At 41.3% G+C, this 27,297-nt stretch overlaps 1 protein-coding gene across 1 annotated transcript; it reads right to left on the bottom strand.

The window, feature by feature from the left end:
- DYNC1LI2 (dynein cytoplasmic 1 light intermediate chain 2) lies at positions 1-27,151 on the bottom strand. The gene is made up of 13 exons (XM_063410376.1): positions 26,995-27,151; positions 26,287-26,360; positions 25,752-25,868; positions 19,378-19,608; positions 13,013-13,176; positions 12,571-12,664; positions 11,814-11,949; positions 11,382-11,493; positions 10,648-10,707; positions 9,877-9,918; positions 9,347-9,464; positions 8,231-8,347; positions 1-2,997 (listed from the first exon to the last, which is right to left on the bottom strand). The coding sequence occupies exons 1-13, from the start codon at positions 27,087-27,089 to the stop codon at positions 2,894-2,896; spliced, it is 1,464 nt and encodes a 487-aa protein (XP_063266446.1). The 5' UTR covers positions 27,090-27,151; the 3' UTR covers positions 1-2,893.
- Between the last annotated feature and the right edge of the window lie 146 nt (positions 27,152-27,297).

Consider the following 27,297-nt stretch of genomic DNA (forward strand, 5'->3'; position numbering starts at 1 on the left):
AGCAGTCTGGATTCATGTTTATTGAAGCCAGTAATTAAAGATGTCCTCGTTTTGCCAGCACTAGAAAGCAAGGTTCCACATGACTGCATACTGCACCTGGTTAAAGCCATACAACTGGACTAAGGTTTGTTTCATACATTTGCAGTCCTAATTGTAAGTTGGAAGAAAAACCAATAAACTTAGTATACAGGACAGTGAACTTTCATTTACAGCGTGTATATTGTTAAGTTCATGATGTACAGAGCAGTCACTTTCAACGTAGTTAAATTAAATAAAATACGAAATTCTGTTCAGTTTAAACAGGTTTTTTTTTAAATGCCAATAAAAAAAGTGCAAACTTAAAATCAAGCAGCATAACCACAGCATTTTTATGGAGGGCCAATCTTTAAAGTTTTCTATTTGCTTCAAGTTGAATGCTTTAATCTTTTGTTTTCTTAGTTTAAACATGAACAGTAGATGCAGTCACTATAATGCATATAAATATAGGCATATAATAGTTTAAACAGTCTACCATACAAGTGTATCTGCAAATAAAATGAAGTTTCACTTGAAAATGTAAAGGCTGTTTGCATTTGGCCTTTGGTTCCAATGCTTGAAGACACCAGAATAACAACTGTGCAGCTCACCAAAGCCAGCAGACTTTGGCACCCACAGGATGCTACATTACTTACACCTCTTGTCAGTAAACTAGGAGCATTCACTTGCAATTAGAAACTGAAAATCTGTCCCTGTTTTGTCTTTCTGCAAAGCTGATAAGTTATCACACAGTAACAGTTTTGATTAGTTTTAGTACACTCAACATTTTTATACATCTGGAAAATACTTCAATTGTAAGTTTTAGCCATATTGCTAGAAAAGTGCTTATTGGGTTAGATGACAAAAAAGGCAGTTTCAGACTGAGGTTTTCATACGATGCCATTACAATCATACACTTCAGTTTTCCTGTCCAATTTTTGATGGTTTAGTCTCCAATCTCACTCCTCAGTGTCAGGAGGCCAGTGTGTAATTACTTCTGGTGTGGTAACTTGCAGCTGGCAACCATTACACCAGGAAGTGCATCCACATCAACATCAGCCAGCCACAGTCGTAGTCTAACTGTTATCTAGACAACAGTATAACTTCAGGTCATACCATTTCTTTAAAAAAGTAAAAAAAAAAAAAAAAAGAAAAATAAAAAAAAAAGAAAAATAAAGTATTTTCAACAACAACAACAAAAACTGGCACAAGTAACATACTCATGTTAATGTTTGTCAAAGAGGCAAGTAAATATTCTTAGCTTTCTAGATGTTTAGACAGACTTGCACAAACAGCCTCTTGCTGTAACATAGAAGTTGAGGTTTAACATCCAGCACTGTGTTAGTGGTCAATCTAATTCTGTATATTTAAGTAACAATATATATTAGGGAAGTTATATCCAAACATCAGATTTAGTACAACAAGTTCATATCAATAAAAAGTAAACTCTGTATAATTCAAATTGTGGTTTTTCCCTTCAGCATTAAGAGCACAGAATATGCTTGGTATTTTTAATTTCTGGTAGTGTGTCCATGTAAAACAAGCAGACCATGTATAAAATCAAAGTGCCATTTCCGTAACCATTGCGGTTGTGTGTGTTTGTACAGAATGAGGGTTAATGTGACCATGGACAGGGCTCCCTTAGAGCAACGGGGACAACCACAACCCATTTTTCCAAATGAAATGCTACATGAAAGAAAGTACAAACAACTTCCTCAGGATGTCCATTGTGCACACATTCATACTTTTTAGGTTACCTTCAGAATTAGAGTTGGCTGCACCTGCAGCAGATGTGGTTGAAACTAGGGCCTAGAAAGTTTTTTTAAAAACCTCCACAGGTATAAGGCAGGAATCCATTTTAGCTTGGTAGCTAATATTTAGTTACAAAAGAAGTAAGAAAGAAAAATACTGAGTGTTCTGTAGCACATTTCATTATGGGAAAATGATCCGTCACCCACCATTCTTCATAGGCCAGCCTCTTGGCATAAAAAAGGCAGAAGCTATCAGAAAACAAAATTTAAAATTAAATACAAATTGCCAAACTACTGTTTTTCAAATAAAACCAAACAGTGACTGTTTGTACTACAGTGCACAATAAGTTCAAGCACCTTCTAAAGACACATCACATACTGTGCCAGGCACTTGGAGCTAAACAAGTTTAGTTTCTCCCTTTGTCAGCTACACCAGAAAGGGCATCCACACTCTTAAGACTTCTTTAAAAACTAAAACAAGATTTATAACAAGAATAAATTCCCATGGTTCTTAGTGTTTGGCCTGGAATTCTCCAATGTAAGTAGTCTTTTAAAAACAGTGACTATTTACCCCCTGTGAAACACAGGATTTGACAACATTGCTCCTCTCCAGTCAATCCAACATTCTGGTTTCTCACTGCCCCAAATCCGTTTCCCCTTTTAGGGCTCCATTCCCCACCTCGACTTCTTTCCCCCATTTAATGCTGTTCTACCACCACCACTCCAAGAATATAATGCATTGCAAACATACAAGTAGCCAATTCCAGTAACTCTGAAAGAGGGTTTCGGTTCTCTTTCTTGCCTCATGTGCAGTCAGTAGTACTTTAAAGAGAATTCTCCGTTTTGCTTCTCTGCGTTCTTCACAACAGGAAATGCAGCTGCACCTGCTTTACCTCCAAACCAAAAGAATTGCCCTATATAAACTCTAAATGGTTATCTTATACAGAGGGATTTTATATGCAAACTTCCTGAATGTGCACTTTTTACTGGGACAAGGCAATGATGTAGTAAGCTCATTTCCCCTGCCCGAGAAAACTGATAGCATCTGCCATAGCAGAAAATTCCTGGTCTTATCAGATCACTATACATAGTTATTTGGTCATTTACATCTGCATTCTTCTGCCCCATCAAGCCTCGTTCTCTGTTGGAGAATTTGCTGTTACCATGGGGTCAGGCTTGCGAGTGATCCTGTCCAGCTCCTCCTGAGCATTTGCCAAAACTGTCTTTTGTCCTGGAGAGAAAAAGGACACAAAGCAATCAAGTTTCAATGAAATGTTTCAACCAAGAAGCACAAGTGTTCAATAAATCACCTTTAGATGACAATATATTATTTATTTCTCATTCTTTTGCCACCTCCCCAAGGCCACAGAGCCTGGCACAATGCATGGTATTTTTTTGTGTAAAAGCTGATACTCAGGCTTGATTCTTTTTAAAAAGATGAAATGCTGAACTACACAGCAGCAAAAAGCACAACACCACCAGTGATGTGTTTATAGCAACTAACTTTTAAAAATAACCATATTTAGAATTTTCAGTAAAAATCAACCACACACAATCCTATTATTAGCATTAATAGCAAGGACTTTATTTAAACCCCATTTTTAAGGACAAGGTATGTAGGACACCTGCTAAAAAAAGAAATCCCATTTATTTGGTCACATTTGTACTCACTGCATTTGAATATGAAACAACTAACAGGAAGAACTCTCATATCTGCAGCCAATGCTTCCCTTAAAAAAGGGACAAGAATTGCATATTTGTGAAATATCTCCAAGCAGTCATTTCAAAGGACTTCTTCAATTGGAACCAGACACACTGAAGTATTTAATGGAAAGGCATATCTTACATTTCTATATTAGACTCAAAACTTTTAAAGAATTCCCTAACTGAAGCATCAGCTTACTTCAGTGTTTCTGAAAATTATAAACCCACACACAAATTCATCACAAAAATTGGAACTATATATCCTAATGCATGGAGCATACAAGCATTTAAGATTAAAAAGCTATATTTTTAGACAAAAAGTAGATTATATAACCATGTACAGCTTCCTTACACAGCCAAAGAATTTAACAAGCATCTGTTTTCCAGCTCAAATGTGTGTGAAATATTAGGTGGATTTTTTCCAGGCTACATGCTGAAAACATTAAGAAGGCAAGATTTGACTGTTAAAGATTCAAGTGTTTTTTTCCAAAGTACAAAGACATAACCAAGTTAAAAGGTTATTGTTAATCACTGGGAAGGTTTTAGACCTAAGCACTAGTCATAAGCCACAGCACTGTACACAGCATCTACTCAAAGTAGGAGTATTCAAAGTTTAGGAATTAGTACATTAATTAATGTACTGTAACAGAACTTAAAATACAAAACACTTCACATGTAGGCTAACAGCACCTGGGAGTTAAAAATACCTAAACCCTAAAACAATAAAGGCCACACAAAATCCTCGCTTAAGTAAGAACAGATCGAAATGAAAAACTGACTTTGTTTTTTATGCTGCATGAACTGGCTCCTTAGGGCTCCAAAATAATCCCAAGCAGTGTCCTGCAAATACCTCACGTGGACAGGAAAAACTCTCCCAATGCAGGAGAATACACTCCCCCTTTATCACCACAGGGAGCACCTTTCAAAGGAGAAGAAATACAAGGAGCTGTTTTTAAGAAAATAAAGAGTTTCTCCTCAATTATGAATGAGAGTGACACTTGCTTTCAGTTTCCCTACAAATCTGTCAAGGAATGATGGCCTCATTCAGTGAGATGACAATGACATGGCTGCAGTTCTGCAGAATTAATTCCCCTTGCTAGATCACAGTGAGAGCAGGGAACCTGAGTTCTTTGTCTTCTGTACAGGAATAGAGAGGGAAGGCAGCCTGAGAATTTGCAAGAATCCTCTTGTGAATATAAATGAAATAACTGTGTGACTACAGAAGTTAAGAGGTAGAAAAATAATCCACCACAGAAATAATCAATTGAAGTTTTTTGAAATATCATGGTCTAGACATCAAAGAGAGTCCATAAACAAAGTCAAACAAGTACTACACAGCAGGAACAATGGACACAATGCTGCCCCAGAGGAGAGATTTCTCTCAGGTAAGAATTATCACAGTAGAAACCAATCCATTAATGAGGCTGACCAGTATTGTTGAGACCCACAGTGTTGCTCTCATCCTGGGACAGAATCTCAGCGTTTCAACCTCAGGCTATTCCTAGCTAGGAGAAAAACAGATGGTCTCTTCAAAGCAAAATATTTTTGTCATCAACCTTCTGAAAATGTCAGGCTCTTTAAACAGTTTAGACATTTGAAATGCCTACAAAAATAATTTTAGCACATTCACTCGCACAGAGGGTGCTGCTGGAAATAATGCTTTCTCCAAGATGTTCTGCTCAACTCTTCCACAAAGGAACAGGTCATCTCTTCTGTTCTCACCAGCACCAGGTACCTCACAAACCCAACAGGAGCTTTTCATAGAGCAGCATGAGGATCCCTTACCTTCTGAGAACAGTTTAATCTTACACTGGTTCATGTAAGGTGTGAGCACAGCAGCTGACAAGAACAGGCCCCTTCTCCTGTGAGTGAAAGTCAACTGCTCTGTTCCCAAAGCCAGGAAAGGAATGGGAGCTGCCAACTCAATGTAGCCAAGAAAAGCCAACCCTGAGATCATTCAGGAGAAGCACTTCTACCCAAGAAAGAAAACTGCTGCAGCAGGCACTACAATGAGGTAGATCTGCAGAGCTGAGTACAATATTCTAATCATTCGTGTTCAGGACAAGAATAAGCCAATGATGGGAACTAATGAAGAAACTAATGAGGAAAACAGAGCTCAGTCTCTAGCAGGAGCCTAGAAGAGAACTTGTCTAATTTAGTCTATCAAAATCAAGGGAGTTAAGGAAGGATGTATGATTGCTGTCTCTACATGTTTCAGGACAGAAATTATCTATTCCAATTAGAAGTTAATGCTGACACAAGCTAAAAAAAAAAGGTAAAAAAGCTTGTTTTCTTTGAAAAGCCCTGGAAGGCACAGAGTGTTGTAGAAGACTGAAAGAGGAAAGAGTATAGCCCATTACAGACTAGTTTAGCAGTTTTCCCAGAAACTGCAGTTATGTTTTAGGTTCTTAGAACAGCCTACCAGCACAACAACCAACAGGGTCTGTCCTGACAAGTTCTACCAAGCAACCCACATTTCTACAAAAGGATAACAGGTCCTGTGGAGAAGGGAGAAGTGGTCGCTATCACATCTTGCATCACCTTCCAGAAATAAATTAAAAAAAAAAAAAAAAAAGGCGCCTTGATATTTCAGAGAAAATGAATGGATTATAATTCATAAAATTACCCATTAGTTATCCATAGCACTGGTCAGTACTTTTATTCAGCAATCTAGCCTGTCCAGCTGTTGAAGAAGCAGATATGTAGGTAAGTGTGCCTGAAGAGACAACAAAGAATTTGGGAAGATAGGATTGGAGGGAAAAAGTTATTTACATAAATTACCAAAGTGGTGTATGATGATAAGAGTGGAAAACAATGATTAAGCAAACACACACACTGTTGAGACACTGAGGGAATTTGATACAGACAAGAAACCTTCCTACCAGGAGGCAGAAAATGTATTAAACTGGCTGAATTGCTATGAAAAATTCTGCTCAGTGCCACAGATGAAAACAACCCCATGTCCCCCTGGGAGATGTGAACAGAACACATCTGTAGCACAGATCATCAGCTCACCCCTTCTCAGGGCAGGCTGGGCCTTGTCTGCCATCCCCAGCTTTTCTGAGCACAAAGCAAACAGGGTGAGCAGAGTGCCAGGGGGACAGAACTGTCACAGCCAAACAACACAGCCTGCACACACATCTGTTCTTGCAGGCCACACACAGGTCACAGGCAAAGGGGCACAGCTTCCAAACCCAAACACTGCTGCACGAACAAAGGGGCTACACTGAGCTCCACTGCCACCCAAACAAGACCAAGAGTACTGGGATTCAGAAACACTGGGCAAGGAAACAAAATAACTGAGAAATTAAGTACTGGAATAGGCTTCCTAGAGAGGTGACATTACAGCCTTTATTTCTGAGTTTGTTTGCTTTTTAATCACTAGCCAGGTACTCCTTAATTGACTTTGCTTCAGATATAAAAGCATGGATGAAATAACACCTAAAAATATTTCTAGTTCTATTTCTAGAAGTTGTTACTTTGACCTTGTGGGTGAGTAAAACATGAGGCTGTATTTGATGAAGCAGGGGACATCTTTCAGTATTTAACTGAAGAGGGCATTCTGGATTATGAAAGAATTAGTTCTGTGTTTTTATAACATGGAAACAATATTATTATGGAAATAATATATAATACAAATCCCTTTTGTTATCTTCATACTAAATAAATTTAATAAAGACAAAATGACAGAATTCATCATACTGAAACAAAACACATAAAAAACTCACACCTGACTTGCTGTAAATCCAATCCTAGGCATTTTTGAGCTTTCAGAACATGAAATGTCATATATAAACCATCGCAGTTAAAAAGAAATTAAAAAATACCCAAATCCCAACTGCCTTGGCTCTCTGACTGATAAAACCATCAATCTGGCTGGCAGCAGATCCTTCTCATTTCCCATTTGGAATGTCTGGTCCTTACCTTCCCCTCTCTGCATGAGGAACTGTGAGTTTGACATCACCATTAACACCCACAAGTTAATGGTGATGCCAAAGTTTGGGATCAGAAGTAGTGTATCTATCCAAAATTTAATAGTGGGAGAATTCTGGAAGGAAAGCTCCTGAACATTTAGTGTGATAGGAATGCCAGTATTGAAGAGAAACAGTCAATGAATCAAAGCAGTAAATTCCATCTTCAGGTGGACAATGCATTTTGCACCACCAGGGTCTGATACCAACCACTCTGACAGGTTTCTTTCCTTTTCACTGAACTGCTGCAATATTTATCAGCAAGGATCTCCCAAAGTGCAGTCACAGCATACACACAGAAAGCACCCATTTGTCAGTGTTATCAGCTGTGCTGGATTGTAATAAAATACTAAATAATTAATGAGTGAACAACTTCAAGCTGTCACAAGCAATAATTCATTTCAGCTTGAACTCTGGGGAGATTTCAATAGTTTCAGTGCTAACTCCAGTCCAAACCCAAAAAACTGCATCTCCTTTGCAACAGAGAAGCATCAAGAATAGAAAGGAAGGAATTCTGAAGCTGAGAAAGAAAGCAGCATTTTCAGTATAGGATCAAGACTTAAATGTCACCGAATTCCCAGCAGTGCAACTTCACTTGAAGAATTAAGTTATATTAGGATTAACAGAAGCCCTGGAGCTGTGAAGTTGCAGTAGTTTAGTTCTTCTTTTAAGGATTTTGGTACTGTCATCTGTCAAGGTCTGTTACTTCTTTGACCAGTGTGAGACACACCCATGGACCAAGGAGTCAAATAAACTCTTAAAAACAAGCTGCAATAACAAGTCAAATACCTGATTTTTTGGCTGTACTTTGCACTCCTCCAGCACCAGGACTTCCAGGAGAGCCAGTCTTTTTGCTCAAGAGACTGTTAAAGAAACTAGCCAAGACACCTTCACTTGCAGCATTATCTAAAGAAAAAAATAAATATAGATCACACAGAATGCATAGAGCTGGTAAATCATAACTTATTTTCACATACATAAAAATATCCATCCATCCATCCATCCAAATCTCTTGCTAATCAAGGAAATAAACCTCAGCTCTGAGAAAGTCTGTCCTTGTTCAGTTTGAAGACCCCAGTCCTTTGCATACCTTGGCATAGGCAGAGATGGCTGAATGCACATTCCTGCTTTTCTGGAATGACTGGGGGTAATGAAATTTTAATCTAAATATTTGTATGTTTTAAAGTTTTTAATAAATGCAAAAGCTAAGAGCAAGATTACGAAGTACAGACATGAAATTCAAAGACTGATAAGCCCATTAACAACCTGCACAGATGTTGTAGTGCAGCCTTTCATGCCACACTGCTTTTAACAAATCAAAACTTGGCAATTCAGCAATGAGACAGGATCCAGAAGGGCATTTTACCCCCTGGAAGTGAGGCATGGCCCTACAGTGCACAACAAAAAGCATCACTGGCCCAGCAGACCTTCTTAATGCCCAGAGGGGAAAGAAACCCCTCAATACCATGGAGCTGCATCTCAGGGAAAGATGTCATTTCCAAGTGACTCCATCTGCTACAGCAAATGGCATTCTAGAGAGGGTTTAGTGGAACAAGGTTTGCTGTAGATTCCAGAGTAAGTGATGTGAAGTATAAAACTGTTTGTAGTTTAGAGCAGTCTCCACCCTAATAATCCAACTAATGCATAATAAATGTATTGAGGAAATTTAAGGAAATTAGAATGCATTTGACCTCTGTCTGATTGCTTGGCAGTAACAGAACTCTATTCCAAGTCATATAAATGACCAGAAAAGAAAAAAAATCAAGCCAAAGTTATGTTGCAAATGTCATTTCTGTTATTAAATTAACTATATCATTAGTGAATAAATCCCCAAATCTTTCTACAGAAGCAGATTCACTTTAAGGGAAATAATACATGATAGAACAGTAAAATGCTCATTCATACTTTTAATATTTGGATCTGGTTTCTTAACTGATGTGATTGGTGAGGCACTGGGTACATTGGCGGGACCAGCTCTGCCTTGAGTTCTTGGGGATCCTGCAGGGCCTCTCGCAGGAGATTCCTTAAAAAGTCCAAATCACACAAATCAGAGAAGAACTTCAAAGGATTAGTTACATTAAGCAAGTTTAACATTACATACTTTTTCAGCCTTTCTAACAGCACTATAGTGATGCACACTGGAGAAAGAAAACAAACAAGTCCCCAAAACATCAGTTATTTTGGGGATGTGCCTCTACTACAGAAAAGGCTGAATCACCGCAGGAAATTTTCAGTTCAATAATCTGATGTTTCCACAGTGAATTTATAAGCAACATTTAAAAATATTGCCTCATTATTTACTTCCTTTCTGCAGTTTGGAGAGATTATGTAGGTTACATTTAAATATAAAAAATGGCTCTCTGCAGGTTAGAATCATTCCCTTTTCCCTTGAAGGAAACAAAACACCTCCTACTCTTTTCCTTGGATCTACTTACTGATGCTCTTGTAGGCGTTGCTGGCTGTTTGGCAAGGAATGACTGCAAAAACAACATATTACGCATATTAAATATATTTCAAAGAATACAGAAGAATAAAATAGTGAAGCTGAGTAACCATTAATTTATTTGATCTTTTTCCTGATATTTACAGGATTCCTCTTCGATAATTCCATTCTTCCCCACTCTGCCCCTACAGGACTGACTGCAAGGAATAAATAAGTTTTGGGCCTTTGTCTCATACAGCCAGTCTAGAACTCAAACCCAGAACCACAGACACCCCACTCTGCAACCTCCACGACATTTATAATAACCTGGGAAGTACTGTTATGTTTTTTAAACTACAGAGTAATAAGGAAAATAACAAATTACAATACAGCCAAATTTGACACATTAAAATCTTTCTAGCCTCTTGCTGTAAGGAAATTGCAATGCTCAGATGTTAGGTTTTAAAAGTATTTCTGTTACACAGATACAACTTTGTGGTGAAATACAAAGTCTCTTCTTCCTCTTCTCCTTTAACATGTACATTCTTTCTATTCTCAGCATATCTTCCCTTCAACTTGCCAAGATAAGCGACCATTTTTCCTACTTGCATTTGTTAGAATAAGGTCTTATTTCACAAATACATCTTTGTAATTACATTTGCAAAGCTGAGAAATAGCTACCTGGTGATTTAAATGAGAAATGAAAAACTAAAGGCAATAATAAGGGAGATACTGAAATGAAATCTTACATAGTAAGGAATTATTTTCATTCTTCCATTCTTACCTGCTGCTTCATTAGAAATACTTGCTCATCTTCTGCTGCCAGCTCTTTATCATGGACTAACTGTTGAACAAAACATTTTGTTGTTAAAAGTAAAAACTGAAATTACCGTAACTGATTTTTATGCTTTGGTGATCAAAAGGGAAGAGAGAGAGGAAAATCTTTAAGACTACTGCTCATTTTTTTAATTGTTCTTTCACATTTAAAATAATACTTACATTAAAGAAGTTGCCATTAAAAGTACTGCATAATAAAAAAAATATTGGAGCAGACAAACAGTGATGCCAGCCTGTGAGCACTGTCCTGTAGAGATGAGCACTTGGTAAGTAGCCATATTCCTCTTTTTACATTTGGATATTGCTCTCATCAGCATCTCTTCAAAGACCTGAGATGACCTTGCTTTGCCTTTGCTTGGCAACCTCAAAGCCATGTGAGTACAAATGGAAATGTCCTACAAGAGAATTCTTCATTTTCTGGTTGTGTTTCTGCCCCATGCATGCAAAAATGTAACATAGCTATTCCTGGACTGCCTTTCAGTCAATAAGGTGAATGGCTTCTGGGTTTGCTTACAGTATTTTAAATAACTAATAAATGAAAGCCTGATGTTTCACATATTTTGATTTTTTAAAAAAAGGTATATTTATATTTGGAGTTCTTCAATATTAATAGTTCTTAGCAGCCATTCAAGCAAACTCTACTTATTAGTAGGGGTACAGAAAGAAATAATCCATTTTTACCTTTCTTACAGGAGGTTTTACAATGAAGTCCTCATATGCATCTTCTGGTTTTACTGTTGTAAAGTTTTCATGTAAAATGGCAATTTTCTTCTCATTGTCCCAACCAGCAGGTCTGTAAAAAAGAATTAAGCTTTGCCTTTTCTGCAACTTCTACACAGACCATTTATTTACCACCCTGTACTTAAATAAGGCAATTTTCTTACAGATCAGCCCTATTTCTCAGCTCAGTTCCAAGGATACAAAAACTGGAATGGTGTAGTCTGAGTCAAGTAATAAGCACTAAGTTGGTGTTTAAATTTGGGATTCTACAAGACTTGCATACTAAGCTTTTGAACAATAAACCATTCAATTTATTTCTATATACATGTTACATGCAGTGCAATGCTTAATAAAAACCCCTCTGACACCGTGCTGCTTGTCCCAGTGACTCACATAAAAACTGCATCCTTCTCTACCACTAAGGCAGGTGTGGTAAACTGGAAACCGTAGGTTTTATGTACAATGTACTTATACAACAGGTCAAGGTTCTTCTCCTCCTTAACTGATGTATAAATCAAGGCAGCCCCATCTGGGTTTCTAGTTAAGGAAAATTAGATAAGATATGTTTTCTAAATTACAATAAGAATTTCAACACAGGCATTAATAGATTTATAGCTACTAGACTTAACTTTGAGCAGTAGTTCAAGGCAAAACTAGAGGCATTTAGTATGCAGGGGTGGAGGGGATATAACAGGGCAAGGCTCATGGCACTTTTCTTTGACATACACAAAAGTTATCCACACTACCAGGATTACACGGAAATTGCATCCTACTTCACTTGGAAAAAATCAAGAACTTAATACATAGATGAGATCTCAGGCTTACAGGGAAATTGCAAATTCTGAGGGGAAACCCAAGTAAGAACACTTCTCAAAATATAAGACCAATCCTTTGTAAATGAACAAAAGGTCCAAATCCCATGCACAATTTAAAAACTATAAAATATTATATACATCTATCAACATTTTCAAAAACGCAAAGGCTACACATACCTACCTAAGGTTATACATACCCTAGGCAATAACTAAATACCAAGCAATCTTGCAGTGCAATTTCTTGGATTAATGTTATGTGCAATTCAACATGAGAACAGCTCCTCTTGCTGCCAGACTAGAGGCAGTCTCCTTAGCTCACTGTATCAAAAGGATACACTGTAAGCAGAATCTGCGGATGTGTGACTGAATGAAGTCGAAGTGTTCTTCCCTGTAGTCATGCTCCTTCTCCAGAACACTCACTGCATCACACTGGGAGAGGCAGGAAAACAAACCAAATAAGCCGAGGTGTTTAATCCCAGCACATCTTAAAACACCTTCCTTAATCTTACACCCTCCCACCACATTTACTTTGAGTCTCTGGTTCTAAAATAGCACTGATAAGCCAAACACTAAAGTAATTAACATATAATTTATGAAGCTATTGCTATTCCATAAAAGTAAAAATTGATGTTAATGGCAGAAGCTCTAAAACAAATTAATTCTAAAACAAATCCCTCCACTGTTAATCCAGAACTCATTTTGCATGTCTGCAGAAAGCATGCCTGTAAGAGAAGGAATGAAACCCTTGCATAGCAGCAAAGAGAAGCAGAGCCTCACTTTTGTGCACACCACTAGCACGGGGATGCCCAGGTTGTGAGTCAGCACGTTGTCTCCGAGGGGCAGGGAAACGTGTTCATCCTCCTGGCCAGAGGGGCCTCGCCTCTGTGGTGAGCCTTGGTAGCCTTCTTCAGGTTCTACATACTCCTGAAATTCCTTTATAACTATTAAAAGAGAGAGATTCTTAAGCTACAACAAAGGAACTAGTTCTGTTTAAACCATAATTAATCTACAACTAACTAAAAATCTCAGGGGGATTTTTGTTTATTTTTATACTACATGAGAACTAATGCAAGTTAAACTTTGTTGCCCTTTCCAACAGCATAACACTCATCCATCAAAATTTACTGTAAGCTAAATCAAGTGGGATCTTGAGCCATTATAAATAATCACAATTATCTGCAAGAGCTATAGTATGTACAAATGCATATTCCTGAATGTTCATCATAGGGCAGCTGACAACAGAAAATATAAATGTGGTTTAGCAACACAACCTATACTCTGCAATTTGTACCTATTGTGGAAGAAAGCATTGTGAAAATATAAATGTACACAGAAAACACCAACTTGAAACAGCCCTTTTTCTTACAAACAATTACTTTAGTTCCTATTACTCTACATTTCTGTTGCAGGCTCCCAAAGCCAGAAATATAAGACCTAGACTCAAGGGCATCTGCAGGCTACCTGAAGGGGCTCAGTTGTACTCTGGAAAGCTACAGTGGGGTCCAGAGGAGACTCAACGCTTTTTATGTTTTCAGTATTTTAATTTTATGGCAACAGTGAGTGTTCCAATAATCCTGAATACTATCCAATACTGAAGCCACTAAGGAATAGTATTAAGGCCATTTTGGAAATGCACTGTGAGCCCACACACGCTTTATCAAATTTGGGCTGCAACCTACACTTTATTGTCTTTTATTCAAGACCACAGCCACAGACCAGCCGAATCTGGATGCGGCTGCTCCAGGCACGGCCCAGGGCTCTCCTCCTCACTCAGCCATGAGGAAACCTCACAGAAAGAGCCCAGCAACCTCCATGATTTGCTCCCACAAAGGCTCCTTTATTTTAGAAACAGTGGGAGCAGAGTGACTGTAGGGATAGTGAGGAAAACTCCTCAGAAAAGCCACCAATCTCCAACCCAGCCACACAGAGGCTGCTCAGAACACCCTCCATGTGCCAGGGGAGGAACTGCAATGCACTGCAGGCCTAAGCTTTAGGAAGTGGTAAAACCTCAAGGAGGTTTCTTATACCAACCTTGCAAAAAGAAGTCACGGTACCTTTTTAAAACAGGAATCATTCCTGCAATGGTTTGGGTGCGTGGGAGGAAGAACAAATCAGAAAACTCTTCTGTTTAAAGCTACACAATCTACAATGTTTAGCTGAAATATAAAATTGTGTAATTCTCGTGGAAAAGAAGAGAGCTCCATTCCAGAGAAAAGCCTAAAAACCCCAAACTAAATATAAACCATAAGACTTCCAATCACCAATTCAGTACATGCCAGGGTGCAAGGAAATACAAACAAATGAAAATGAAATGCAGTTGCTTTTAACATGGGGAGGTAGTGCCTTCTTGTGGAGAGGAAACAGCAGCACTCCGAAGGATGCTTCCTCCAGGACTGTTTCTTAGCCAGCTACAGCAAATCAAAATTCCATCATATATTCTGCACATTCCATGTGTTTATTATCTCACCAAAAGCATTTAACTAGAAAAGGAGTTTTTTGAAGTACCTCTATATTAGCTTTCCCATTACTATTTACTAGTGAGGCCAAGTGTATAAGAGCAGTTTGAAGAACACCATCTGCATCTCCCACAATGGTTCAGATGAGCCTCTCTGACTTAATCACACAGAAAAGACTATTTGACAATACAGCTCTCAATTTACCACAGCATTATAACCAGACAGGATTCCTTTCCTGGGTTTTGTTCATATCAAAGCAAAATAATCTTTACTTTAGTGAGATACTTGGGAGCATAAACCCCTTCCAATTTGGGAAAAAAAGGCCTCTCCCGAAAACAGTAACCCTCAACAACATGGGAAAACACAAGATGCTTTAAGAATTTTGGAAATATAAATAAGAGCAAATGCAACGTGGAGATTTCAGAAACCTGATGGCTTCATCCTCATGAATTTCTGCTGAATGGGAATGAAGGGCACAATTCCAGAGAGACACAACTCCCAGCTTCCCCTTTCCCCAGGAGTCAGCAGGACCCAGCAGCAGCACCACAGCCACATCTCACACACGGAGGGAGAAAACCCTTCCGTGTGGAGCTGAGCTCTGTGTGGATTCCCAGGGATGCACCTGGCCTGACATTAATCCCTGCCAGACACAGAGCAATGGAACACAGCACTGGGGCCAACAGGGGCAGCTCTGAACAAACTACCTGAGTTACAGAAGCTACCGGCTAGAGCAAGAACCTCTGACTACAGCACCTCGAGCACACAGACACCCCTTTAACTCAGGAACAAGTGTGAGTGCCTGTCAGCAACAGGCTCTTCAACATTGCTCTTCAACTCAACCCCCATTCCTTTCAGAATTTAGTCCTGTTAAATTCAAGTGAAGCTGGACCCCACACACTGTGAGATGCCCTGATGAACAAACTGCACTCTCACAAGGTAATAAAGCAGCTCACTGCAGTTAAAACATTTCTTTGACACACAGAAATTTCATGCTTTTTCTGATCTCCCACAGCTATGTCTCATTTGCATTCCACTCCCAAGCTTTTAATGGATATAAAATTGTGCACCCAAATAGCTCAAAAAATCTTTTATTTTTCCAGTTTTTTCTAGTGAGATATGAATGTTATCTCCTCTACACAGTTCTAATTGAGGAATCATCTATATGGTATGGAAAACAACTCTTTTCTTTATTAAGAAGTAGTGAAAATTACTTTGGTTTAAGGTTTTTCAACAGGAAAATACCCCTAAGATGATGCACATAAAATAGGAAGCCAGAAAAACAATAGTTCTTTTGGAAATCTGTAATATTCTGCCACCCATCACTAAGGTTGAAAACTCAGAATAGCCTATTACGTTTTAAAATTTCTCACCAGGTGATGATGTGCCATTAAAATCACACTCCCACTACAGAGTGCTGATTTATCTACCAAACTTGTGGCTTTTTAGAGTTTTGCACTGAACACAGCAAATGAAAGTGAGGTTCCAGCAAACTGGTTTGTTCCTGTTGCTGTTGTTCACACGAGGCACTGCAAGGTAACTCCACCAAAAACTGCTGCATCACTCAGGACATGCAGTGACTGAAGGCACCACTGAGACAGCAATTCATAATTATTAGGTTTGGTTGTTCCTGAGTAATATGCTCACGCTTGGAGTGTTCTTTAACTGCAGTATGGAAATACAGGCAAACGCTACAACTTAATGGGTAAATTCCAAAGGTCTTGAACAGCAGAATGAGAAAAATAAAGAATATTTTTCTGAGACAATCATTCCATATTTACACTATTTAAAGTTTCACAATCACTTTTAGCTTTTTTGTGCCCTATCTTTATTGATAATTTAAAATTTTAGTCTTGTAAAAATAATTCCTAGACAAAAGATATCTGGATAAACTAATTTTTTAAAAATCTTTTAGCTAAAGAAATCTTTCAGCTCTATGTCAGACCCAAAAAGCAAAAAGGTAGACAATCTGCAACTAATTCAGTTTGAATGGGACAGTACACAATTTGCAAAAACATGTTATTGTGTTTCAATTCTTTAGCTTCAAACACCCCAGAGGTCACCGGTGTAATTACTTTTTACCAGTACCCCTCCTTTCTGCAGCTCTCGATTCCTGACAGCCACCTTATCTGCTCTGCTGCCTCAAATGTGGGCAACATTCACATCTTCCCTGAAATTCTTATTCAAATATGTGTTATTTAAATAATGATTTATCACAATTGAGCCTGAATTAAATGGGCATAGTTGGCATTACGTACCTGACTTCACATTAGCCAAGCTGTTAGCAAGGAACCCCCAGAGCAGCTCAGTGACGGCAGTGAGTGCAGATAGTAATTGCTCTGGGTACATTCCCAAAGAGGCAGCCTGTTGCTTCCATGTGTGTCCTGCTGCCCATTCTAGAAGCCCTTTAACTTCAAAGGGAAGTTTCTAACCCATCCAGGCAAGCCAAGAGTCAGAATCTCAAGCAGCAGACAGGAGCAAAGGCTGGGTGCAGAAAGGCCTCCCAAACCCTGCCAGCAGAGACAAGCAGTCCAAAGTCCAACTGCACTGGCAAGGGTGAACTAATAAAGGCATCTCTGGAAACTCTTAAGACCTTAGCAATGGAGAAGGAACAACCTTGCAGCACTTGTGGATGCCAGTGGGCAGGAATGGGCAGTGCTTCCCCAGGGCTCCTGGTGCTGAGTGTGACAGCCAGGGAAAGCACTGTGGATATTAGGCTTGGGAGGGAGGAGCAGGAGTAAGGGAATATTCTGCAGGTGAAGTCAGGAAGCACATCCATCCATCCAGTGGTCTTATGCTATAGGGGGCTTAAATTCAGCACATCCCATCACTCTGCACTCCATTTCTATGTTTCAACTGCCCTCATGTGCACTTTATTATCCTCGTTTTTACATATTTGGGCTGTTGCAACCCAGTGACTTTATTTTCTAAGTGGCAGCCTACCCCAGGGAGCACAGGCAGCAGGATTTCAGTAAGGAGAGCTTTGCTGTGTAGCTTTAGGATGGGCAGCAGTCCCAAGGCACTGACCAGGCATGTGTGCTCTACCCTGCCCAGGGTGCATTACCCTGACACAGTTACAATGGGCCTTTCCTCAGCACTGGCTGCTAAGAGAATTACAGGCCATGGTGCCCAAAGTTGTGGGCACAGAGCTGGCCTTAGGGACAGCCTGCAAGAAGCCAGAGATGTGTCCAGGTGACACGAGAGTCCTGCACAGGGCCTGAGAAGAGGAGATGGAAGTTTGAAGACATCAGTGCCCTGTGTGCCACAGCTGAGCCAGCGGATGGCACCGGAGGCCAGGCACGGGGAAACTCGGCCCCTCTCCAATCTCCTCTTCCCTTGACTCAAGGAGAGCTCAGAACAAACCAGGAGTTTGTATGATACTTTAATTTAAAATTCTTTAAGATACCACTATTGGAAAGCCTTCTAAGCTCCTCAAACAGGGCACCCAAGCTTTGCCATAGCTCCATCACAGAGTGCACTCTGAAGGGAAGGCTGAAAAGCTGCTCTTCTGAAAAAGAAAACTTAGGTGCACAAACTCCCCCTTTACTTGGATTGCCATAACATTTGCTGTGTCTCAGAAACATGTAAATTGGGTGAGCTGTTGATACTAGAACTGCATTTCCCATTCCCAAAAAATCCCTGACACACATAAAATCCCCCAGTCGTTTTCCCCTAAAACTCTCATATTTTACTTTTTGTTTAAATGTAACCTGATGATCAAACCTGGGTGGTTTCAATCATTAAGTTTAATCTCCAGCTGGTATGCTGTAGGCACAAGACTTCTGGGAACGTAATATTTAACATTCAGAAAGGATTATCAGCTATACAAATACACCTGAGAGCTCACAGGTCAAACAGATCACACTGATCCCTAAAGGTAGCTCAGGAAAATACCACACCACATATGCAAGGGTTCCACACTCCAGCACAGAGAGCCACCAGCCTAGAGCAAAAGCAGCAACCACAAAGGCTCAGTATGAATCTACATCTGAAAGGACTGGAAGTTGCTAAGATCTTTTCCACTAAAGGAATATATTTTGGAGTAATTTAATATGAAAACAGAAAAAAAATCTCAAGAAACATTCAACACTACTTTAGGAAAGCAGCCGCAGGATCCAATACTGCGACAATGACTGCCTGCCAGTGCTATATTCCTTCCTGTCATGAATATGCCAGGAAAGAAGGTTAATTTATACAACATTCCTAAAGTCACAGGGTAGGAATGGCTGTAGTGAGACACAATTAGCTGCACCAGGTTCACAGCCTGAGCCACCAGAAAAACAAGGGCAGAGAGACCTTCTGTAAGACAAGCACAGTATGGGAATGGGACCTGGCTGAGATATCACAGGAAGGCAGACAGCTCACTTCATCACTGAATTTTGTCACTGTCCCTTAAAAAGTGAATGCCATTTCACTGAGTTTTTTAAATTGCCCTTTTAAAAAATCAAATTATCAAAATCTCATTATTGCCCGGGATCTAGACCAATAATTCATCTGATGTTTTGTCAGCACAGCAAAACTGAAAGAGTTGTTTTAAAGCCTAACACAGTCTATTTGAATTAGAATTGCAAATACAACTTAAGAGTAATTTCTATACAACCCATCCTCCAAACACTGACCCAAAGAAATCCATCAAAAGTTGTGGTAGCTAAAAAACCAGCGGTAATGTATGGATGCACAAAGACTTACACTTCTGCTCCATGTGCCTCATCTCTTCTGGAGGAATTTTCATCTTATCAATGTGCTCTTGTAAGACACTGGCCCATTTCTGTAAAGACTCCATAACAGTCCAAGGTCTAGACATATCTGCAACAAAGACCACGATGGTGTCTTGCAGGGATTCAGCAGAAACTGCGAACTTCAGCAGCCCTTTGTGGTACAAATCTCCATCCAGGATCCAGACGTTGCAGCGAGTGTGATCTGAAAGGAAAAGGCACAGTTGGAAGCCAGCAGATGCCAGGGTTTGATTTGTCAGGCTGGGAGTGACCAGTTGAGAGCATCAGTGTTCAGCAGACGAAGGCCCAACTACCAGGACACTTTGCCTGTTTGTTTATGAGACAGGTTCCTGTGTAAATATGTATTAGTCTATGTTAGTCAGAAAAGCTTTCATTTCTGGGTTCAGAACACTTCCCTTTTAAAAAATAATTTCTGTTCTTGAGCTTTTACTCAGGACAGCTGTCAGGACAGTTTTTAATTGCTGCACAACAGTCCTGCATTAGAAACATGCACACTGAACCCAAAACATAGGGGATGTGTAAGTGCAGGCCCTAAGGGGTGGCCCTGCCCCAGCCCAGCAGGGGATGAAGGCTGCCCAGGTGTCCCCCAGACACATAAGCTGGTGTCACACACTCAAGACACCTCCCAGCAGAAATAAGCTGCAAACAAGATACCAGCAATAAGCAGCTTAAGTTTCTAGCACAGGACTGGGAGGAGCAAATACAGGATGAACTTCCCACCTCAAAACAAGGGTTGTGCCACCTGCTCTTAACTCACACTGACTTAACAACAGCTGCTTCTGCAGGCTGCTGACAGAATGAGCACTGGAGAAATGACCTGGTATTGCAGCTTTTGTGTTTCTCCCACAGGTACTTTTGATAGTGGCTGGATACCTCGTTGGAATACAGGGCAGAGTAGAGAGGGATCAGCTGAGTCAGACAGCTGGCATTTTACCCCAAAACTGAACTCTTGGCAAAAGTACAGGAACTGAAAAAGGAGTTTTCTCCAGAAATGATGTATCAGGTACCATGAACAACCAATGGAGAGAGGGGAGAGCGAAAAAGAGAGAGAGCGAAAAAGAGAGAGAGCGAAAAAGAGAGAGAGCGAAAAAGAGAGAGAGCGAAAAAGAGAGAGAGAGAAAAAGAGAGAACAATTACATTATCCTCAGAACTTCCTGCTGAAGAGGAACAGCTGCACTGTTTCTATCTTCTGGACTCTCCCTAGTACCTCTCCTAAAGTATTCCTTATTTTACTACAGGTATCCAGATGAACAGCGAGTCTCCCTTGCACTACATACACAATATGTGATTTCTGAAACACACAGATCTGCAAACCAGCCACTGCAGAACCCAGATTTTCAAAGCAGCTACCGAGCATCATAATCACCCTGCCTCACTATATTTCTGTGTCCCGAATCTTTCAGCTTCGCAAAATAAATCCAGTTACTATGGCTATCATAACTTTATTCTTGGAAGGAATCCACCCCTCCTGACTCCAGAAAAAGGCAAAAGCTTGGCTAAGAAATCTGGAATAAGAAAAGATGACAGATACATACATCCTACCTGTTTAATCAGAACTTGGACAAAATTACTGAGCAGCCCAGTTTTAGACATCTCATCAAGGTGCTTTATGTGGGCAGTCTACGTTTAGCGTTTGTTGTATGTTCTCCTGGGCTGTCCTAAGCCATTCCAACATCAGCCATCACAACCAGGCTGACAGCCATGCTGTGGCCTTACAGCTCCTCTCATTGGCAGCTGCACCCCCTGATTCACTCTCCAGTGATCAGTGAGGGTAAGGCCTGTGGAGCTCAGAAATGCACCTGAGCACACCCAGCACTGTTCCCCTCCCTCGCCCCTCCAGGACACCAATCACTGGCATCACAGGGATTCCCACTGGAGGTCTGAATCTAAAGCTCCCAAAGACCTCTGAGGACAGAAGGATGGTCTAGGAAAAGTCTGAGAAAACAGAGAGCAAGGCAGGACACAATGTGAACACATTTATGTTTGCTATTACACAACAGAAAATGAAATACATTTGCAATACTCTGCATTCTAGAAACATCCTGTGCACATACCCTAAAGCAGCAGCCTCCCAGTAAATAAAAACCCCGTGAGCTTTCTATGAGCTAAAGGTTATTAATAGACAGGGACTGTGTGTATGTACAACTGTCTCCATGGAGCATGAATGGAAGTTTTGAAAACCTAACGCAAATCTATCCATAGTTTATACAAGTTTACAGCTCTTCTCAGCCCTGATGGGGTCTCCTGTGGGGAATACTCTGCAAAAAAGACTTTCACACCTTGGCAAGTAAAAAAAATTAATTATATCTAAATTCACTGCTTCTAAGTCATGTTTTAAAGCCAATATCTGAGGTTAAAATTGTTTTGTTTGCTATGCACCTTTGCTCCCCTTAAGGATTTAATTTTTCCTTAACATGTGGAATGCAGACTGGAACTAAAATACAGGTGGAACTAGAATGCAGCTGGAACTACCACTCAAAATCAATGTGCTAGGAAGCCTGGAAGCCTTGCACTCACATTAAAAAGTACTTAAGCACAAAAAATGTAACATTGTATGAAGAGTTTTTCTCCTTTCTAACAGGAGAGAGGAATGTCTTGTGATTTAGATTTGCTAAAACATAAAACACACTTAAAAGTACAGCACTGGGTACTCACAATTTGGCAAGGACTTGGTGATAAATTCAGCTTTGTCAGCACCACATCAAGCTCCTACTTAGTCATGTTACCTGGGCCCTTCTTACTGGCCATGATACAACATATCAAAACAGAGCAAACAATTACCAGATCCTGATGGAAAAGCAGGGGCTACTTATTACAAGCTATTACAAAAGCTGCTAAAATCACATCTTTAAATCCTGTCAATATTCCATTATTCCTTTAGTCGTGAAAAAGATTTGCCAGCTTTGATGAATTTTATTGCACATGGTTGATTCTGTGAAGTGCAGCTACATCTGCATCTATTCAAAAGATATCAGTGGCAATTAGATATCCCTTGCTTAAGCTGTGAAGAGAAGCAAAAAAGGAGAAAACATTCAAGAAAACCACTTTAAAGACGATGACAAAAAAAAAAAGACAACTTTCCCATTAGAAACCAGTGCAGCAGCAAGACTTGGCTCAATCTGGAACAACCAGTTCAGCTGGAATATGCATATGATACGGCTGAGGCCACTCCAAACCTGAGGCAAAACCCAAGACTGCTTGATTTTGTTACGAGTAAGAATGCAACCCCAGAATGGCTCTTCTTCCCTGCACATTGGGCACAGCTGAGGTGCATCTACAGTCTGGGCAGGTCAGAAATGTCCCTGTGGTGCCTGTGGCTCCAGCTGACAAACACAGCACAGAGCAGGCCATGCAGTCTGGTTCCCTGTTCTGCTCTACATCCCCGCTGTAACTCTGCCCTAGCCCTGCAAGGGCCTCTGAAAGCTACTCTGGAAACACAGATGCTTTAGGAAAATTATGCACAGCTTCTCTTCTATCTTCTATAAATTCAGATTCTCAGTCCTCAAAAGCAGATTAACCAGTAGAGACAAAAAACATCTGTTCATCATAAAGACAGGCAAAAAATTGAAACTTGCTGCACTGCCTGAGAAATTCCACTAATGGAAGACTCTGGGGTCTGAGTTCCAAGATCAGTTAATATTCCCAGATAAGTTTGCAGGCAGTGCTATAAAAGCTTTCATCCAGATGAACTATGGTGATGACACCATATGCAGGAACAGCCATATGCTCCAAAGATAATGTAGCTGGGCATTTAGGAGACTCCTCTCTCTCCCAGGATTGCTTCTCAGGTCTCTCCAAACCTCTTCTTGAGCAAATGTCTTGGCCTAGGCAGCATTTGGGATAGTGATAAAACATATCTTTAAAATAAAAAAGATACCTTTTCCCCAGGAAAGAGACTTTTCAGACAGAGATTCAGTAGCAGACTTAGAATCTAAGTGACTCTGAGCTCTGGGGACCAAAGCCCACATGTCACACTGAGCAGTGACACCTGGCCACAGCACCGTGCCCATACACATCCAGCTGCCAAGAAGCCAGCAGGGGACAGGGAAAACCACACAGTCCGTGGGCACCTCCGTGAGCTGCAAGGCAGAGATGCTTCCTGGGCATTTGCTAAACTTTCCTACAAACTGAAAAGAACAATTTAACTGCCAAACTGATCTTTAGGAGGAAAGTAACTGCAAACGAAGATTGCATCCAGCAATCCAAAAAAATGGATGGATTTACTTTAGACGTAGGAGCAGCCAGGTTCACATACCCCTTGAGAGGAAGAGGGAGAGGAGACCATGGCATAGGAAACAATACAGATTTTCCTTAAGATTTCCAAGGGGAAGTGGGAAGTAGATAATGAATGACTCAGCACTATGAGGAAAATATGTCTCCTGGACAGAGTAAACTTATCTGAAATGAAGAAGAAAAAGACAAAGAGAGCAAATCTTCTATCACCTGGGAAAGAAGCTGAGATCATCTCACTCCACTGCAGAGTTTCAGTTACACCAGTGTTGGTCTGGCACACTTGGAAATCCTTGTGATCTGGTCTTGGCTAGGTTGGACTCTAATAAAAAACAGAGGCCTTCAGAACCACTCATCTGCTCCTGAGTTCCTGAATGACTACCCTGAGCTTTTTTACGGCTTCCAGAATTGTGGGTCAATTATAAAAAGCTTTGTTCCCCAATCTGTATATGAGCATACATTCATCTGAAGCACACAGAGTTTAAAAACCAAATCCAAACCTGTCCTAGAGAAGAAAGAGCGTTATCTCTGCTTGCTGGGAGGTCCTGACCCACATTGCTATTTATTTTGCTTGTGGATGACATTAATGAGACAGAAAGGAAAAAGGCACGTACTATTAGCTCCTAACACACCCCTTAGAGGATGCATGAAGACCAGAATTGGCCAGCTGAGCCCGTAGTCAGTCAAAAAGGTCTTTTTTTTCCCTGCTAGTGTTGCATGAGTTCTTATGACAGGCCTTTCCTAATCACTTCAAATACTTATCACTTTCAGCCACTCAGGAATAGCTCCAAAATATTTCCAGTGTAGGGATATACTTGAAGTTTGATAGATAACACCAGGAAAAATAGCACAGCAAACGTTTTTCTGCTTCTAATAGCATCTCCTTTGAAGCTGCAAGAAGCCTGATGACACAGGCTGTCTCAGCCCTCCTAATCATAGGAGCTTTTCCGCCCCTGAAGTGTTTATGAAGAACTAAAGCGGATTGTTCATGGTGGAAAATCACTTACATCCAGAACCTGGAGAAGCCATGAATGGCTCAGCACTTAAAATTCCAGCCCAAAAGATTTTTAGGAACTGCAAGGAGGAGCCTGGAAGACATGGCAATGTACTCATCCTTTCATTGTGCCTAACTTAGTATCCAAAGGCAGCTTCCTGCCACATGAGTGCAGGCCCAATCTCCATAACAACCAGTCACATATGGCACTTAATCACTCCTGCAAGCCTTCAGTGCATCTCCAGCTTCAAAATACCATTATAGGATCTTCCTAGTCTGCTTGCTTCCAGGAACAGGGATGAACCACCACCACTGCTTCCCTCTTCTGAGCTCCGAAGGAAGCCATGAATAGAAAGACTTACATTCCCCGTTTTCAAAGACAAACCAACACAAGGAGGTCTAGCAGCCTGCCCAAAATGAGACCAGCAGAGGCAGATTTAGGAGCAAAGATAACAAACTCGCTCCTCATCTCTTCCTGACTCCAATTTTCCCAAAAATACGAGTAATCTGATCATGAGGCCTGCTTTTAAATAGTCTCTTGGCATAATCTTCCTTCATACAGTAGAGACAAGTGATCAGCAGCAGAAACAAAAAGACAAGGGACAAAGAGATCAGCTCCAACTTGAGAAAAAGAAACACTAATTCTGACTTTAAGTTCTGTTCTTCACTCAGTCAACTAAAGCAAAACATCTGTTATAGCTAACCAAAATTCCACACACAATCCCTATGAGAAACCCCAACTCCCTGTGCCTCGAAATCCATGCTGAGCATGGAATTCTCATGGATGTATCCCTCTCTTTCTCTAGCCACAGCTACACCACTGCAGCTGCTACAAAGTCAACACCAGCGCAAAGGGATCTCCCCCAGCAGTGAAGGGATCCACAGAGCTGCCCTGTGCAGGTCAGGCTGTCAGAGAGGCAGGAGGGAGATTGACACTGACTGTGAAACCTTTCCCTCCACAGAAATAGACATAGCTCCAAAACTCCCAGCACCACACTGAATCAGTTACTGGGGCGTAGCCCAGAACACACTCATCAAACCACAATTATTAAAATAGCATGGCAGCTACTTAATTCAAGAGATTGCATTTGAAACGAACTTACCATCTCTGTCTTCATCATGAATATTCAGATACAAGTATTCCAATCCTCTTCCTTTCTTGCCATGCTCTGCTCCCTGTATTTTAGCCATAAGCGTGGTTTTGCCTGAACCATCATCACCTGCCAGTAAGTTTGTAGAGGAAAAAAGACACCTTCAGAATTACATTTAACTTCATAGAAAAGATTTTTTCACAACTTGCTTAATTAATGAGAAACATCCTTGTACACTTCCAAATCACAGTTATTTGCTGTTCTCTTTCAAGTATTTCAGCTAAATCCAATGGTTTATACCAGAACAATAAAAAGGAAGAACTATCTTGTTCTTTATTATTAGTTAAAAGAGGCTATAAATCGAACAGTGGAAATCGAAGAGAAAGTAGATCTATAAGGACAAAGACAAGACCACAGATCAAATTACATAACCCAGTTGTAATGAACCCGTGTGTCAGTTTGCTCCAATCGGTGCTTGAAATACACTTTGTCTCTACAAATAAAAAAGCAACAAACCAACACCCAACTGCTCGCATGTGTTACTTACCAAAAACAAGAATATTCTTGCCAGAAGGCAATTTAGATCTGGACCGTGTAGAGACTTCGCTGAGGATGGAGGACCTGGGGAAGCAGCAGAGCGGCCGTGTTATCCCGGCTGTGACAGCACCATGAGCTCAGCACATCCGCACCCACAGCCCGGCACACGCGGGCTGTGTGCCAACACGGCTGTCACCACCAAGGGACCACCGCACTCTGGACCACCACAAGCATCCCACCTTCTACACAAGAGCTTTTATGACTTCCAAACCACAGGCAGGAACATTTGAAGTTCTTCTCCCTTGTAAGAGGCCACAACACTGCAGAACATTACTTTTCAACTAAGTCTCATCACAATCGAATGGAGAATATGAAAATTCGATATACGCTTTTCTGCCATTACAGATATTTTTTTAAGCGTTCTTTAGAAATAAGACCGAAAAAACCACGAGATCGCCTTTGCCGGAGCCAGCCCCGCGGATACGTCGCAGAGCAGCGGTCCCGGGGCCCGCTCCCCCGCTCTCCCGTCCCTGCGGCTGCGGGGCTCCCCTCATGCACCCCCGGGACTCCCAGCGCTGCTCCCCGGCCCCGCCGCCGCCACCCGCGCGGCCCGAGTGCGGTCCGGACCCGGCCGAGGGCCCGCGTTCCGTTCTAGCCCGGCAGAGCACGGGCTCGGCTCGCCTCGCCGTGCAGGCCCCGGGCGGCCGCGGGCGCTCACCAGAGGTTCTGCCCTTCGTCCTCCTCGCCGGGCAGCTCAGCCCCGCCGGGCCCGTCCGGCCCCAGCAGCTTCTTCTCCGCCAGCACCGGCGCCATCTTGGAGCCGCCGCCACAAAGAGTGACCTCACCGGGCCGCGAGGACCCCGCCCCGCCCCGCCCGCCCGCGCGCGCCGCCGGCCCCGCCGGGCCCTCCGCCCCGCGGCCGCCCCGCCAGCCCCGCGCGCGCCGCGCCCGCCCCGCGATCAGGCGGTGCCCGGGCAGCCCCGGCCGCGCCCCGCCCTGCGCGCCGGCCTGGGCCCGCCAG

The sequence above is a fragment of the Prinia subflava genome, chromosome 13 (genome assembly GCF_021018805.1).
Source record: "Prinia subflava isolate CZ2003 ecotype Zambia chromosome 13, Cam_Psub_1.2, whole genome shotgun sequence".
Classification (NCBI taxonomy): Eukaryota; Metazoa; Chordata; class Aves; order Passeriformes; family Cisticolidae; genus Prinia; species Prinia subflava.